This window comes from Diachasma alloeum, unplaced genomic scaffold (assembly GCF_001412515.2).
Source record: "Diachasma alloeum isolate Michigan unplaced genomic scaffold, Dall2.0 Dall_scaffold_00693, whole genome shotgun sequence".
NCBI classification, from domain to species: Eukaryota; Metazoa; Arthropoda; class Insecta; order Hymenoptera; family Braconidae; genus Diachasma; species Diachasma alloeum.
In genome coordinates this window covers 181,695-197,420 of record NW_021680825.1, presented here as the reverse complement: position 1 = coordinate 197,420, position 15,726 = coordinate 181,695, and the positions used below count along the sequence as shown (strand labels likewise).

General features: G+C 39.1%; 2 protein-coding genes across 2 annotated transcripts; both read right to left on the bottom strand.

Annotated features, from left to right (window-relative positions):
* Nucleotides 1-4,166: 4,166 nt before the first annotated feature.
* On the bottom strand, nt 4,167-4,778 carry LOC107044237. Its single transcript, XM_015266043.2, has 3 exons — nt 4,526-4,778; nt 4,282-4,435; nt 4,167-4,192 (listed from the first exon to the last, which is right to left on the bottom strand). Exons 1-2 carry the CDS (start codon nt 4,730-4,732, stop codon nt 4,283-4,285), a joined length of 360 nt encoding a protein of 119 aa, XP_015121529.1. The 5' UTR covers nt 4,733-4,778; the 3' UTR covers nt 4,167-4,192; nt 4,282.
* Nucleotides 4,779-5,265: 487 nt separating this feature from the next.
* Nucleotides 5,266-6,264, bottom strand: LOC107044236 (protein app1-like). The gene is made up of 2 exons (XM_015266042.1): nt 5,412-6,264; nt 5,266-5,324 (listed from the first exon to the last, which is right to left on the bottom strand). Exons 1-2 carry the CDS (start codon nt 6,261-6,263, stop codon nt 5,319-5,321), a joined length of 858 nt encoding a protein of 285 aa, XP_015121528.1. The 5' UTR covers nt 6,264; the 3' UTR covers nt 5,266-5,318.
* Between the last annotated feature and the right edge of the window lie 9,462 nt (nt 6,265-15,726).

Genomic DNA, 15,726 nt, shown 5'->3' with positions numbered 1-15,726 from the left:
AAAGTGATTCGCGCGCGATTCATTTCAATTATCACCATATCATCATCGAAAATCAAACTGCTGTGGAAATTAGGCAGAGCGATGCGAGCTCTTGCCCCCCACCTTCCACCCCACTCGGTGACTAATTTGACATCTTTGTGCTTCCTTACATTCTCCATGGCTTTCCCAAAAACAGCATTATTCATTAATTTGAAGAAATTCTTTTCAAATTCACTCGTCGATTTTTTCCGTATTTCTGTGTTCAGGTCAATATAGGGCTTGAGCCATGTTGCTTACTTGAATTTCAATATTCGATGGATCCTCGTCAATTTCATTCCAAGATTCAAACTTTGTTTCAAATTTCTGTAATGTATAACATAGGATTTTTTGGCATACAAAGTAGTCATTAACTTGGTATTCTTGCGATTTGGAGGAACAAAATGTTCAGGGCATAGAGGTAGGTCCTTGTGTGCATCATGAAGTTCTCTGGGATATTCCAAGTCTACTTCCAATATATATCCAGTTGGAGAATCATCAGGTACATGAAGAGCATTGAATCCTTCGGGATTTTCCCACTCAAATGCACCACAGGGTAAGTATTGACTCATCGCTGCACCGTACAAATTATTCACATCAAAGTACATAAGATATGATTCCTCTTCGTTTGGATTGTAATTCTCACCCATATAACGATTATTGGCATGAGCATAACGATTAGTGCACTGAGCTACTCCTCCTCGGATACCTTTTTCAATGAATAAGAGTTTATCAACGTCTGTGAAAAGTTCAATCTCCACACCAGTGCATCTCAACATTGCATCGAACGCAAGTCCAGGTGCTGTATAATAATGCAGTGGATCTAGTTTGTACACGGAAAAACAGCTTTTCCGGAAATTCTCAAAAATATCAGCCAGGAGTAACACATCAGTTTTCAGATACAAATCAGAATATTCACCAAGTGTTGAGAGACCAAATTTCTCCCAAACTTGACACGCATGTGCATAATCGTCATTTGAAATCGTTTGGTTGTTCAGTGCCGAAAAAAAAGCTTCTCTTGAGGGCAGTTCTCGATCATCCAATTTATCCCAACTATCCAAGTATTCATAGGGAAATACACCCTTCCTCATTAATAAATGGAATTGTTCATCATCATCACAATGAGCCAGTGTAATAGTCTTGTCTACATCAGTCAGGTCTGATGCCAATTGTTCCAAGCTACTTGCCATAAACCTGAACGAATCGATGAATCTCAAGCTAACTTTCGTCTGTGGAATAGATTTCCTGAATGAAATATATCTCTCTTTGGTTAGTGGAAGCAACGCTAGCGGTCCCTCAAAATATTTTACCAAATCTTTAATCAAAAAATGTGCATCATAGCCTGAGAGATTATGAAAAATTATGGGGATATCTTGTGAATTTTTGTAATTTATATTGCAACCAGCATGCGCCGCTCCACGATACCTGCCTGTGAAGTGACAATGGTCTCGATGTTTTATATCTGTTGAACTGAAAGGCTTCTCACATATATGACACACTCGAGCAGTTGCAAAGTCTCGCGATTTTTCGTCGGTAAGTGGTTCCATTGGTACAACAGTCTTCAATATATCATTTACCATCTCTCCCGTCTTCTTTAATTCATTCATGAACCACATGATACAATCCGCGCCACGTTTGATTTTAAAGAGAGATAGGTTATTATTGAAGGAACACTGTAAGTAGAAAGCGACACTGTGAGGGATGTGTTTCTGGTACAATCTGTTATCATCATCATCATAATCATCAATCGGTTGTAAAATACACTCCAGATCAGCGTAAATAACGAATGGCACTGGTTCCTTGAATTTATGATTTCGAAATTTCAAGATTTTATTCTCCTCCAACGGTAGTATCATTTTACATTTGTTGATAACAAAGCAGTCTTGTTTGTGATCCTCATAACTTTTTTTCTCCCGAAAATGACACAAGCACCGATCACAGAGCCATGTACGGTGGTCGCGATTTGAAATTTGCGCACTAACAAGTCTTGAAAGATCACTAATCCACGCGAAGTGATAAACTGGCTGTACATTGACTGGCAAATGCACACTCGTACAAAAAAGTAATAAATGAATTGTAGGTATTTCTAATTCCATTTTGCTGAGATAAAACGGTACTATCTCCGTCTCAGCGTTCACTCCACTTTCAAGACCATAAATATTGATTGATAAATCATTTCTCTTCTCAAATTTAAGAACATCACTTAAAGAGATGGGGAAATTAATACCCCTGTAATCAAGTCTCTTCAGGCTTTGGGGTAGAGTTGCACTTGCATAATGTGGGTATGATGAAGTAACACATCTGTTTCTCTTCGCTGGATGAAGAGCCGCAATAACTGACCACAAGAAACAGAATTTATCTGAATTTCTTATATTCACAACGGCTTTTTTACACTGTATATGAGACGGTAGCTCTGCGTAAGTCGATAAACCTGCAGCGAGTGGACTATAGCGATTGATATTAATCATTAAATTTAGCACTTCGATCAATTCCCACCCTGAATCACGTTCTTGGAAATCCTCGATTTTTATAAGCAGTGGTTCAATCACATTCTCATCAAACCATGCCCCCAGGTCTGTAGCTGGTAGAATAATTGCATTCTTCGTATTAAAATGTTTTATTTCGTTGGTAATGACCTCTTCCTTTTTTATTTGAAATTTACCAGCTAATATACTGTTCACTTTCATATTCCCATTAGTCTCGAGAACATTTTTCAAACGCACAATTGTTAACTCTTTGGCATCACTCAGAAAGGCAGCTGGATCCTTGTTTTGTAGATTAATCACAGTACCAGTGCGTATGCGACCTTGGAAGGCTAAGGGGCCATCCCTCCAGCGTACTCGATCTGTGAGTGTTTCTTCTCTGCTACCTGATGGCACCTGCACTCGACCTCCTCGACGTTGTCTATTCCTGAAACTCTCCTGGTATCCTTGGATTCGTGCGATTGTCGATAGAATTTGATTTTTCTCACCAACAGAGAGATTAGTTTTGGTGAGAGTTTTTGTATAAAGTTGAATATAGCGGATACACCGATTAATCCATTTGTCTATGTCTTGAGAGAGTGCATTCTGGTAAGCATGTTCCAGAATTTCAATTATTCTAGCACAGGGGATGATGTTACGTTCCATCTTGGAATTACACTAGCGAACTCAATGGAAATGCACATCCATTTATAGCAACGATTGTGTTTATTTAAATCTTAAATACCTACTGAATTTCTCAGGAATTATCGACGGTTGGGATTCTGCGATCAATTTGTCCGTTGAGAAATACGTTGGATGGAATTCTCAAGAATTATCTGACGGTTGAGATTCTGAGAGTAATTTTTCCGTTGAGAAATACGTTGCATGTTACCCCACTCCCCCCAAGAATCTTATGACCGTTGAAATAATAGCCAATAATCGCATCCTCCCCTCCCCTAATCGAAAGACTATAAGTACCATCAGTGCAATCAGTGTTTATCCAGTCGATTGCCTGTAACGGTGACCATACAATTGTCCAACAACATCCAGTGAAAACAGCAGAGAGAGAACAGTCAAAATGGAGACGAACCAAGCTACGAATCTCGATGAGATCAATAAAATTGCAACTATGGGGGATTTCCTGCCTACCAAACGTCGAGCAGAGCTAACTCTCGGCCAGGTGTATCCAGTGACGGATTTGAAGATCATCCCTACGAAGTTTGGCAACAAAGTGACAGTTGTGTTGAACGATGAGTGCATCGTTTACCTACCAAAGCGAGTGTCTGACATCTTCATGCTGGATCTACCGAAACTGGAAATGTTTCGCATGGCTGCTGCCTCCACACGTCTGAAAATCACCTTTCTGGAAGGACCCTACAACCCATGCCTCTTTAGTTGGATCGACATCTAAAAATTTTTCGTAAATACTTACTGATATTTGTCAAACTGTTGAACCAATGTAATAATAATAATAACCTGAAAAGATGACGCTGGTGAAATAAATGAACAACAACTCAGAATTTGTGTTTTTTTCTTTTAAATATATTTAAGAAAAACATTTCTTTAAGAAAAAATATAATAAATTGAAGAAGATAAAAAATATATAAAATGTAAAAAAAAATATAAAGAATATGAAAAAAATGATGAAAATATATAAAAATATAAAAAACTAAAGAATAAAAAAGAATGGTGCACGATCCGAGAGTTGACAGCATCTGAAACACAAGAAAAAAATAACATTGGAATTAGTGAGGGAGATAAAGAGATGAGAGAGAAGTAAAGAGAGAGAATAATGTTTACTCACTTTATTCAATGCGATGGCCTTGATCCTCCAGTACGAGCCATGCTGCAGAGACCAGGGGTCTCACATATGACAGCATCTCTCGTGCCTCTTCCTCACGATCCACGAGAAGGAGGAAATTGAGGAAATTCCTCAATTCCTGGTGAAGATCGCCCAACTACACAAAAAAAAAAGTTATATATTAATTATCTCTCTCACTTGTAATTACAAAATGAATTATTCTACTCTTTTTTCATTCGGTACTTACTTTGCTGACGAAATAAAAATCTCCGAGGTACCCCATGAATTTGTAGAGGAGATGCATGGGTACCTCAAGATGAGCAATCAAACCATAACAGTGCTGGAATTTACTCCAGCACTCATCCACCTTCCCCAACCACCAGTCCTCCATCGCATAATCCTCATCCTCAACCTCACCCCTGAGATCTGGGTCTGGGAAGGGATAATTCTGCATTTTCACTATTAAAAAAAAACAGTACAATAATTAGTACACACACTATGTACACTGAGCAATCACAAACTACACTGCACTTTTGAACAACCACTTTCAATATCTAATACTTACATCGACTTTAAACTTTTGCTAACACACAATCGGACTGTATCTCAGACGACCGGAGACGTAATGAAGAAGAGCAGCGTTACGCGCTCCACACACACTTCCCACTTCCCACTTCCCTCCTCTCGCAGTTGTCTGGTGCGTCTGGCGCCTACACTCGAGTGTTTACGTTTTGGGACAAAGGAGGATTGTGGAGATGCTGGATAATAACCATGAGGATACTCAATTCAATTTTTTTGTTTTTATTCAATACATCGAGAAAGATATTGTTAATTTCGAATAATAATGAAAAAATAAATGATAATTCACACTCGCGCACATAATATAAAATGAGTTTTATACTCGTAATGTGGAATTATTATTATGGAAAAATAATTAAACATCATGAAAAAATGTTTTCTCGTAGCATAAGCAATTGTCCCATCTTCTCGTCATACAGCAAAAGCAGTTTTTTTTTCCCCTCTTGGAATGTCAGAATCGTTTACAACTGGAACAGATAAATGAGAAAAACAATTTATTAATACATTTTCTTCATTGAGTCCATTGATTTTGGTGATGATTATCAGAAATTTACCTTGTGACGAATTTCGATGTTGGCAGGCAATCTCTCAGGAAACTTGAAATGGCTCATTGGACGAAAGTAGACGTGGCCGTGAGGACAAAACCATAATTTAGCTCGTACATCACCAATCGTGACGAAAGTGCCACCAACTTTGAAATGTCTGTTGATAACTCCTCTCAGCTTTTTCTTCAATGCCTTCTCAGACAGCTCCTCACCCCATTCTTTAGGCACGAAAATTTTCACCAGTTCATCATCATCGTCTGAGTCATCATCCGATCCTGTAGTGCACTTTGGAGCTGAGCCTGGTTGTGCAGTCCCAGGATCCTCTGGAATCACAACTGGTTCCACTCCCGGTGCAAGAGTCTCTGATGTTTCTCCAGATTCTGAGTTCTCGAGTATCTCTGGGATGACAGGTGAGTCTTTTTCCACTGACTCAGAGCTCTCTGGAATGATGGGTGAGTTTTTCTCCAGCGTGTCAACCTCTGGAGGGTTTGAGATATCAAGTGAACCCTTCTCTGCTGGCTCTGGACTCTCTGACGAGTCCGGGATAGTAGGCACTGCTGGGCCTTTCTCTGCTGGCTCCGGGCTCTCCGGTGAGTCTGGAATAATAGGCAGAGTTGGTCCTCTCTCAGCTGGCTCTGGGCTCTCTGGAGAGTCTGAAACACCAGACATGATTGGACTCTCCTCTATTGGATCGTGAATCATAGGAACAGCTGAATCATCCTGCTCTGCTACCTCGGGAGGTACATCCAAACCTCCCTCTACTGACTCAAGGCTCTCAGGTGACTCGGGGATCGTGATAGCCACCTCAGCGGTATTCTGTGGATCCTCCGGAATGACCATTGGATCGTGCACTTCTTCCATATCAATTGTTGAGTCAGGCTCCATTGGTGACTCAGATGTGTCCGAAGCCGCTGTCCCACCACCAATTCCAGATGATTGTCGAACAAGTATTTCATTGAAAACTGAATCCCAAGTAGTTGTATCACCTGTCTCACTATTCACTTCAGACGAAGATGTTCCGGAAAGGTCTATCAGCCCAACTACCAACTCACCATCAGTGGAGCTCTCGTTGTCAGAGTCATCTGACTCTGCAGAGAGAATTGATTCGATGGTCTCGTTCTCCACATTTCTCTTAAATCTCTCGGTGAATTTCATATTTTGAATGAATTGACGAACTGTAACGATTTCTAAAGTTGAAATTATTTCGTGATCAGACATCACACAAAAGGAGAGCACTATGCACCTTAGCTCGTTGAATCGGAATGTACCGAACAGTGGGTCTGGGGCGCTGCTTATAAAGCCACCAGATCTCATACGTCAGAGATCGCTTTTGGCATACCCCCACCACAACCGCCATTTTGTTTAACCGTCATTTTGTCCAACGGTCATCGTACCATGGACCAGTAGAAATGCTAACCAGACACACTATGGAATGTAATCATTCCACCATAACGGATATTGAATTAATATTATGAAAACGTGACTCTTTCATGTTGGGGTGTAGCTTGCGCCCTCTGAGATCATTCCACAGGGGTGCCGCCGATTGCATCATTATATTTCTCAGAAAGTCAACTGAAAAATTCTTCGCGGAAAAATCGACAACGGTTTGCGCTCGCAAGAGAGGTATTCACCCTCTGTGATGTTTAAAAAGTTTTTTTTTTCTTCGAATTCCGTCTGACAGACTTCATCATTGCGAGTTGGCCAGACAATAACAAAAATTATTAAATTAATATTGTAAAAACGTGACTGTCTCGAGACAACGCTTCATCTACCCCTCCAGCAGAAACGTGTGGAGAGGGCTAATTTCAACCGATCCGCCATGATGCTAAATGACAACGCATAAAGACATGAAGATAGAGGGGTGATCTCAGTCAGTTTCGCATCTGAACAACAGCACTATGGCGGTAGTTATTGATATTGAGGGTTTTAAAGATATTGGAAATCAGTTCATTGTGAAAGAATTCGCAATATCTGCATTGGAAGTTAATGAACATGGAAATTTTCTCCATGACTGGGCTCTGGTGGACCCACCTCGCAAATGGGATGATTTGCTACCTAAATATAAGGAAACAAATCAGTGGTTGTCACGTCATCATCACGGGCTGCACTGGGAAACTCCCGGCGATATTGAGTACCAGGGATTAAGTGATTTTGTCAATCGTATGGTGGAGTATGTCCCACACATCTACGTCCAAGGTGCTGAGAAGAAGAAGTGGGTGGATCGGATCCTCAAGAGAGATATACCAGTTGACGATTTGAACGATCTTGGTTGTCCAGTTCTGAATTACCTGAAGGAGGAAAAAAAGTGTACATATCATCATAGCCTTTATGATGGAAGTCCTGTCCACTACTATTGTGCGGTGGATAATGTGGTGCGCTTAAAAAAATGGTACGCTAGATATGAAGCTGGGTCTCTAGAAAAATCTTTGAAAAAGTTTTGTGAAAATCAACATTTGAATTCGTTGACAAGCCAGGAAATTTCTTATCTCCCCAAACACTTCATTGCAACCGTTGCCAAGGACACTGTTGATGCAGCTTGGGAGAAATTGCCAGAGATGATGAAGAGAGATCCAAGCATCGCTGGTTTACGCTATTGTCGCACGCATTGGTCTTCGTTGGGTACAATACCACTCAGTCCAACGCCTCCACCAATAGCAGAGTGCCGTCTATGCCAGTATCGACGTTGATAATATATACAAAATCACTGCACCACGTTCGGTATACTTGGATTCTTTGAAACCCCATCCTCCCTCTCCTCATATGAGATCAGCTTGTATAAACTCTCGTAAACATCGTCAGTTCACCATTGAATTTCGATAGTACCACATCGTAATTATTATTCACTCAGTTTGAACAGAAGAAACAGGATTTTTACATTCATTTGAAAAAGTTATTTGTGAAAGTTATCAATTTACGTGTTCAATAGACAAAATGTCGCATCATATAGATTTTGAGATATGTGAGAAATCGTATACATCCTTTGAGGATGTTGCAACATGGAATATGGATGAGGCCTATCATCGTATCCTAGAGAATGTCCTCATACCCTTCAAATGGTTCATGCAATTGCCCATGCCAACGTTGTTGACACACATCATGAGGGCTATTGAGGAAATGGATGGCATCACCGATGTTTATCTATCGTTTGTTGGTGTGCGTACTATTCTGGTTAAAAAAGACGATGTGTACATCTTCGTCCAGGGACGAAGTGCAGATATAGAAACGTTGGAGGAGATGAGAGCGATGGAGCAAGCAGATGGAGCGAGGGTGCCAGAGGTTTATGTGAGTCCAATGAGGGACGATGAGGGGGAAGATGGGGTAGAAGATGACCATGTGGTGAGCGTATTCAACGTTGATAGCAGTGATACCTCTTCGGATGAGGTCTCTTTCAACTTTATTTTTGATGGCGAGACATAAAAAGTTGAAAATCAGATGAAGGTGGGGGGATAACCAATGACAGTGCATGGAGTGTATAAGAGGGGGTCCTTCTCCCTCTGTTGCCTGTCAGAGAACAAATTGGCAATAGACATTCTTTAATCTTCGAGTGAATATCATCATGGAATTAATTATCGATTTTCAAGGATTCCGCAGAGGAGGACATTTTGTTTTGAAAGAGTTGGGTGTAGTGTCAGTTCAGTCACCAGTTGATGAGAGTTCGCTTCATATCCACATTGTTTTCCAACCACCATGTGCCTGGAGTGATCTGGAGACGCAGGATGTAATAATCAACAGATGGCTGACGCGTAATCATCATGGAATATTGTGGAATACTGGTGAATGTGATTACAATGATATTGGGAAAGTTTTTGACAGTTTCTTGAAGAAACAAACAAAAATTTATGTGAAAGGGTTAGAGAAAATCACAGACTTGGAGAAACTGGTAGGAAAGTCACATGTACTAATAAATTTGGATGATGACAATTGTCCAAACATTGGCAACTACAATATCAAAGACTGTTCTCATCGGAAAATCCATCAGAACATCAACACACGTGATCAGAAAATCCACTGTGCTTTGGCCAATGTGTATCGTTTGAAAAAGTGGGTCGAAGACAATTACAAATATCTCAAAACCAAAGAAAGTCATTTCAATGAAATTTTTTTGACTGAAAACTAACATTCCACAAATTAAATTATGTAAAATATTGTTGTTCCTCATCATCATCGATTAATTCTGTATCTTCCAATTTTCATCTTTTAAAAAATATAATCTGAAATTTCAAATTTGATAAAGTGCATTTTTTTTAAATTAATAATGTGTCATTCATCTATTCCTTCAACAAAGAATAATTTCAGGTGTTCACACACTCTTGGAGCCACATCTTCTCTCTCTAATCGGTGGAATATACAGTCTGCGTTATTCCGCATTGATAAATCCTCTCAATCATATATATATATATATATATATATTGAATCGACGGTGTTTCATCTCGACTTCACACTCTTATCCACCAGCGATCATTGCCGCCCCGCTCAGCTGACAGACTCGCACGTGCCTTCATGTAAACAAATAACTGAAACTTTTGGAATAATCGGACAGACGACTTGTGCATAATTAAATAGAAGGATTTTTTTTTTACTATTCATTCAAACAATAATGAACATTTGTCTATGGAGAATCATTTTTCTATGTTAATATGAAAATTACACATGCAGTTAGATTTCTTATTCTTCAACGATTCACCGAGCGCTGTGGGGAGAAGTTTTGTTTACGCACAGGTGACGGCCGATAAACATAAACGCTCAGCCACAACTCACCTCCAAACACTGCATATCAAATTTTGAGAAAAAATCATTTCTATCATATTCCTGATCAATATATTTTTCTGAAATTATTATTATTCTCAAAAACGATAAAACATTTAAAAATTCTCTGGAAACTTTTTTTTTTATTCAGTGGGATTGCATTCGACATCGATTCAACGCTCCAGCGATCCACCAAGCGGTATCAAGGTCGATCACGATTGTTTATGCAATGCGTACGTGTCGACTGATAAACATTGGGGGGCGTGCGATCACAACCAATTCTTTCCAACTCACAATATCAAATCCCCCCCCCCACATGTCTGAGGCAGCATTCGGATGCCGACCCCCCACCCCCCGTTCGCCATTCTCAGATGGGTCGTTTTGGACGTTTTTTATCCAGAACTGGCCTTACTATACTACTGGTTTACGACTTTCAAATAATGAGTTATTCATCAATGTCGTTCGAAAATTATGATAGGGGTGAGTAAAATACCACAATAAACAAATACCTATGACAGATTACGCAGTGTAATTAAAGGCAAAGGTGTGATGGTTTCGTAAAAACGGAATGAATGTCGTTTTGTATGTATGCCTGTCTTAGGAATAGGACATTGATACGGATCCATTCGGAAGCTTACTACCAATGAAATTGGTAGAAATATAAGAAAGAAAAAGATTAATAAAACAAAAAGTAATGGTCGCATGCCTTCTGCCGGATAGGCTCGAACCCCTGCTTGTTTGGTTATGATTTATAAAATTTTTCAAAAAAGACGACCAACACTTTCGGACACGCATGTATACATGGTCCTCAAACTTTGTATTTTGACGTTTCAGACCATTCTACATCATTACCAAGAAAAATTAACGAATCGAAAAATTGACCGATTACAAAGCTTCCATGCGGAAACAAAAAATTCAGAAAATATCCCTATTGATTGTCTATTAAGAAATCTCCTAATTTCTCAACAAAACATGATTGTTGTTGATATGTTTCATCGTAGTATTTATGTATATATAATATATGAATACGGGAAAGAGCGATATGTCGTCACGTGCGGCAGCACGTGATCGTTCTCGTAATCTATAAATTATTTACATGTACTAAAATTTGAGAAAATCGGAGAATATATATTTTTTTTAAATGCCAATGAACCAGAAAGAACAAAAAAAATTAGAAAAAAATTAGAGATATTTCCCGAAAAAAAATTAGAGATGTTTCCTGAAATTTGTCAATAAATAATCATTCCTAAACGTGGAAAGTCCTATGGCCCTGCGCTCGGTCACTTGCCCCCATGCACGGTTTTACACATGTCCCTACCCTTGCCTCGTGAGATTCGAATGAGTCAAAAGGGATTGCATCCTAACTAATGACAATAACATGAGTATTCTATTTTGTGATGAAGCAATATTTGTCAATATTGCTTCATCACAAAATCCGATTTCAACTCAATTTAAACCTCTTTTCATTCAAATGATTCAGGCAAGTGTATTTTCCATAATAATGAAAAACCAACAAAGTTTAGAATACTATAAGAATAATTTCTGAAATTCTCGGATGAATAACGAAGGAGAATTTTTTCCCTCCTGGATTCGCCCAATCAGAGCGCAGTATTCGAGGTGACGTGACACCTTCACGCCAGAATTATTTTGATAGTTTACCGGGCTACGGGTGAATAATCAAACTGATAATTCCACAGTAGTCTGTCAATTGTTCTCCAGATTTTTGACATTTCATCTTGTGAAAAATAGCTTTATGTGAGGTTGTATTGATTTAAATCGAGATAAAAGGTCCTCTGAAATGAGTCGATTTGCCAAGGGGACATCGGAACAAAAGTTTTTTTCAAAAACATTGAAATAACGATTATTGCCATCACCTTCATGTTCTAACCCGGTCAAGGGGACATCGGAAAAAAATTTTTGCGCCGTCATTCAATTAATTTAGAACGTTTTTTTTTAACGAAAAAAAACAGTTTTGAAGAAATTTACAATGGAATAATATCAATCAATGAATTGAATTATAATTAATGGTGATAGATTTCATCGATTCATTAGCGAGCTTTAGAAGAAAATCGAAGAAAACATTTGTTACAAACATAGTTGCACACTGATGCATCGTGGTAACTATACTCCTGAGTTAAGAATAATTCCTCTCATCTCAGGTTATTCTCAGGTTCAGTTGATTTGTTAAGTAAAGTGATACTTTGAGCATCAATGATAATTTTTAGATTTTTAGAATTTTTTTTTGGCTTTGGATTATTTCAATGTAGATTTTATCATTGATGATTAGTTTAGCTTTATGGATGACAGTTTGAGAGTTATATTGATTAGGTTTAAAATGACGTGAATTCATTAAACAATGAGGAATTTTTAGCTTTATATTTTAATATGCGAAGCTAACTGGGTAATTTAATATGATTTGGAATTTTAATAATCTGACAATTGTGGATTAAGTTGATTGTCCTTGTGAATAGACAGTTTGATTTTGAATGTGATTTGAATTAGTTTTGAAACTATGACAATTAAGATAATTTGAATCACTTGAATATTCCACGATTAATTTGAAACAAATAAAAATCAAAGCCAAATCAAGAAATGTCCAATGGATCATGGAATGTGCTATCAGATTATTATGGGGATGTTGGATTCGGAAAAATTGGATTAGAATATAATAAAATTTTTCGTTCCGAAACCAAAATAATTATTTTTGTTTAGTCGGATACTTATCTTTAAAGTGCTTGGCACATCTATCAATCTGCAAAGGGTTGAGATTAATTTGTCTTAATGAAAAATCAAATGAACTTTATAGATTTTTCCCCTTTTATTAGATACCAATATTCACAAAACAATCTCTCATTACAATCTTCCGATAAGTTGACATTAATAACCTCGATTGGGTACTTCTGACAAATACAAATTCTTCTTACAAAATTATATCATTCTTATGATATTATATCTTATTACATTCTTATAAAATTATATCCAATAAATTTGATTCTAAATCTTGACAATATTCGAGAGAGATAAAAATGATCCCTTTTTCCAAATTAGTATATGATTAAATTTCTCACAATTAAGTTCCTGGAGATACACTATTTGCTTTAGTACACTCTGGACAATTATATTCAAAATTCTTGTTTCAATGATTTTGTTCAGTTAATGAGTCTTTTTCTCACTTGTTAACTCGAATTCGCGCGTTGTTTAGAATGTGAATACTCTCAACACGTTCTTCAATTTGCTTGAAAATCGAGAAATACAATAACGTTTCTGGAAGTGATTGCTACGAAGGTGTGCGTAGTTGCAATCAAATAAACTTCCGATACTCGAATTACTAAATAAGTGCCGGGCAGAAATTATCACTGATTCCGAGCCAAGTATCTAATAATCGCGAGGAGTTCGCCCCTCTGATGTACTCTCTTTTAACGCTAGGACAAGACTGATTAGTTTTTCTGGACATTTTGGGTGGGCGAGCTCGATATTTCGACATGTGGGGTCATTGCCTGGGTGGCGTGATGCTGATGTGCGTTCTTTCGCCACCTTTTTGAGCGGCAATGCCCTGCAGAATGCTTACTTTGTGCATTCTCGTGAACGGTGCCGTGTTTGCAGTTGAGAAATCGAATGGTTTATTCATTCGATTTTCTCGAATATTCTTTTTGAATATTTTATTTATTTAATACTTTTTTTTTCAAACACAACATCCCCCCGATGAGGGATGCAGCCATGTGCTTTGGCTGCATCTCTCATCGCCGGGCTCCGTTCCGAGAGTGCAAGAGAAATTTTGGAAAGTATGTTAATCATGGTATTTATTTCGCGTGATTTTTAATTCTCTACGGTGAATTTATTTCGCGAAGTTATTTCGCCCGTTATCAGTGTTACTGACGGCGGTTGGCTGCTGCCTTAGCGTAATCTGACCCCGGGTCGGATTACGTTTCGCCACGTGTGGGCATGCATTTGTCGCCCACCTGCATTTTAACTTCAGTGCTATTTTATAGTTCACTGGAGCAGGACGTGTTTTCCTTGTGTTGTGCATTTGTGCCTTTTGGATATTTTGACGTTTCTTGATTGTTTTTTGTTCTTACGGTAAGTTTTCCTTCGTTCGTTTCTTGGGTCTCACCTTTTTTTTTTTTTTTTTTTTTGAATTCTGATGGTTTTGTTTGTTTGTACATTTAGATGGAAGGTTTTCGANGTTTCGTCTTCCTAGTAGTCGAGGATAATCGGTGCTCGGGATGTTTCGTTCGTCGTTGTTGTTTGGCTCGAGGTTGGCATCGCTGTTACTTGCTCGAGGACGACTGCGTGTTGGGTTCCCCTGGTTTTTATCGTTGTTGCCTGCTGCTCGATTGGCCGTATTCAGAGTATTTGTTCCTGTTGTATTGGTATTACTGCTGGGGACGCCAAGGTGATTTGTTCCAGTTTCTCTTGTTTTTCCTTATTTAACTTGACCTTCCTTTTCGTAGATCTGCATATGCTGCATACACATCCCCGCAGCAGAGACATTACGACGGTTCGCACTGCTATTTGACTGCACAGTGTATAGCCCATTCCCAACATTGATATGAACCCAATTCCCGCGAAGGAATCAAGCGTGAGTAGGCGGTGATGGTATGCCTCTTGCTTCTGTTGTCCTATTCTTTCGAGCTCTTTTTGGGTCTCGTCTAGGCTTGTCTCGATGTTTTTGTCCTTCAGGAGTTCTGGCATAGGGATTAGCTTGCTGTCCACCGTCTCCATTGATGGCACTTGGTTCGTGATATTTTTCATTAGCTCTTGCAGGTCTAGGTCTACTGCTGGCAGGTAGATTTCGCTTTCTTCCTCTTCCCATACACCTGTATGTGTAATTCGGTGTGTGGGGGTCTGGAGGTGACAGTTCTGCTGGATGGAGATTATTCCCGTTTCTTTTATTTGTATCTGCGATACAAACTTTCCTTGGCAGTAGAGTCTCGCAGTTTCTTCTTCGGTTGTGGTAAACAACCATTGGTCTGACTTGGCTAGGTTTGTCCACTCTTTTCCAGTTGACGAGGAAATTCTGATGTTGCAGGATTTTAGAGTCTGCAGCGTGTCTGAGATGAGCAGCATCACTTCACAGGCTGGTTTCTTTGCGGTATTCGTGATTGGAAATCTTGGTGGGCAAATCATCTGGTTGCCTAGTTTTGAGCACTCGTTCAGCTGTTCTTTTTCCATTAGAATGTAGTATTGCCGATCTTCTGTTGTGATGAGATACGGGGTTTTTGGCTTGATCCATGCTGTCATCATGCCGTTAGTGGTTTGCTGAGGTTTTGCGCAGGGGTGCACATGGTAAATTTGCATCCTTTGACGGCTCAGCAGGGGCAGTTTGATTATTATTAGGATTTTTCCTAGTGTATGGACTGCGCTGATTCTACTTATTTTGGATAGTGCTGGGTAGTCTGTTTTTCCTTTTGGGGTCGGGAATTCGAGTTCTGCGTGTAGGTGATTTATCTGTTCAACTGCCATTTTTATTTGTTGCGGAGTTAGGAAGGTTTGGGTTATTCTGCCATGTTTTGCTGCGTCTATGGCTTCCAGGATTTTCTCCGTTGTATCGGTGAACATTCTGGTGGAGTGCACTAGT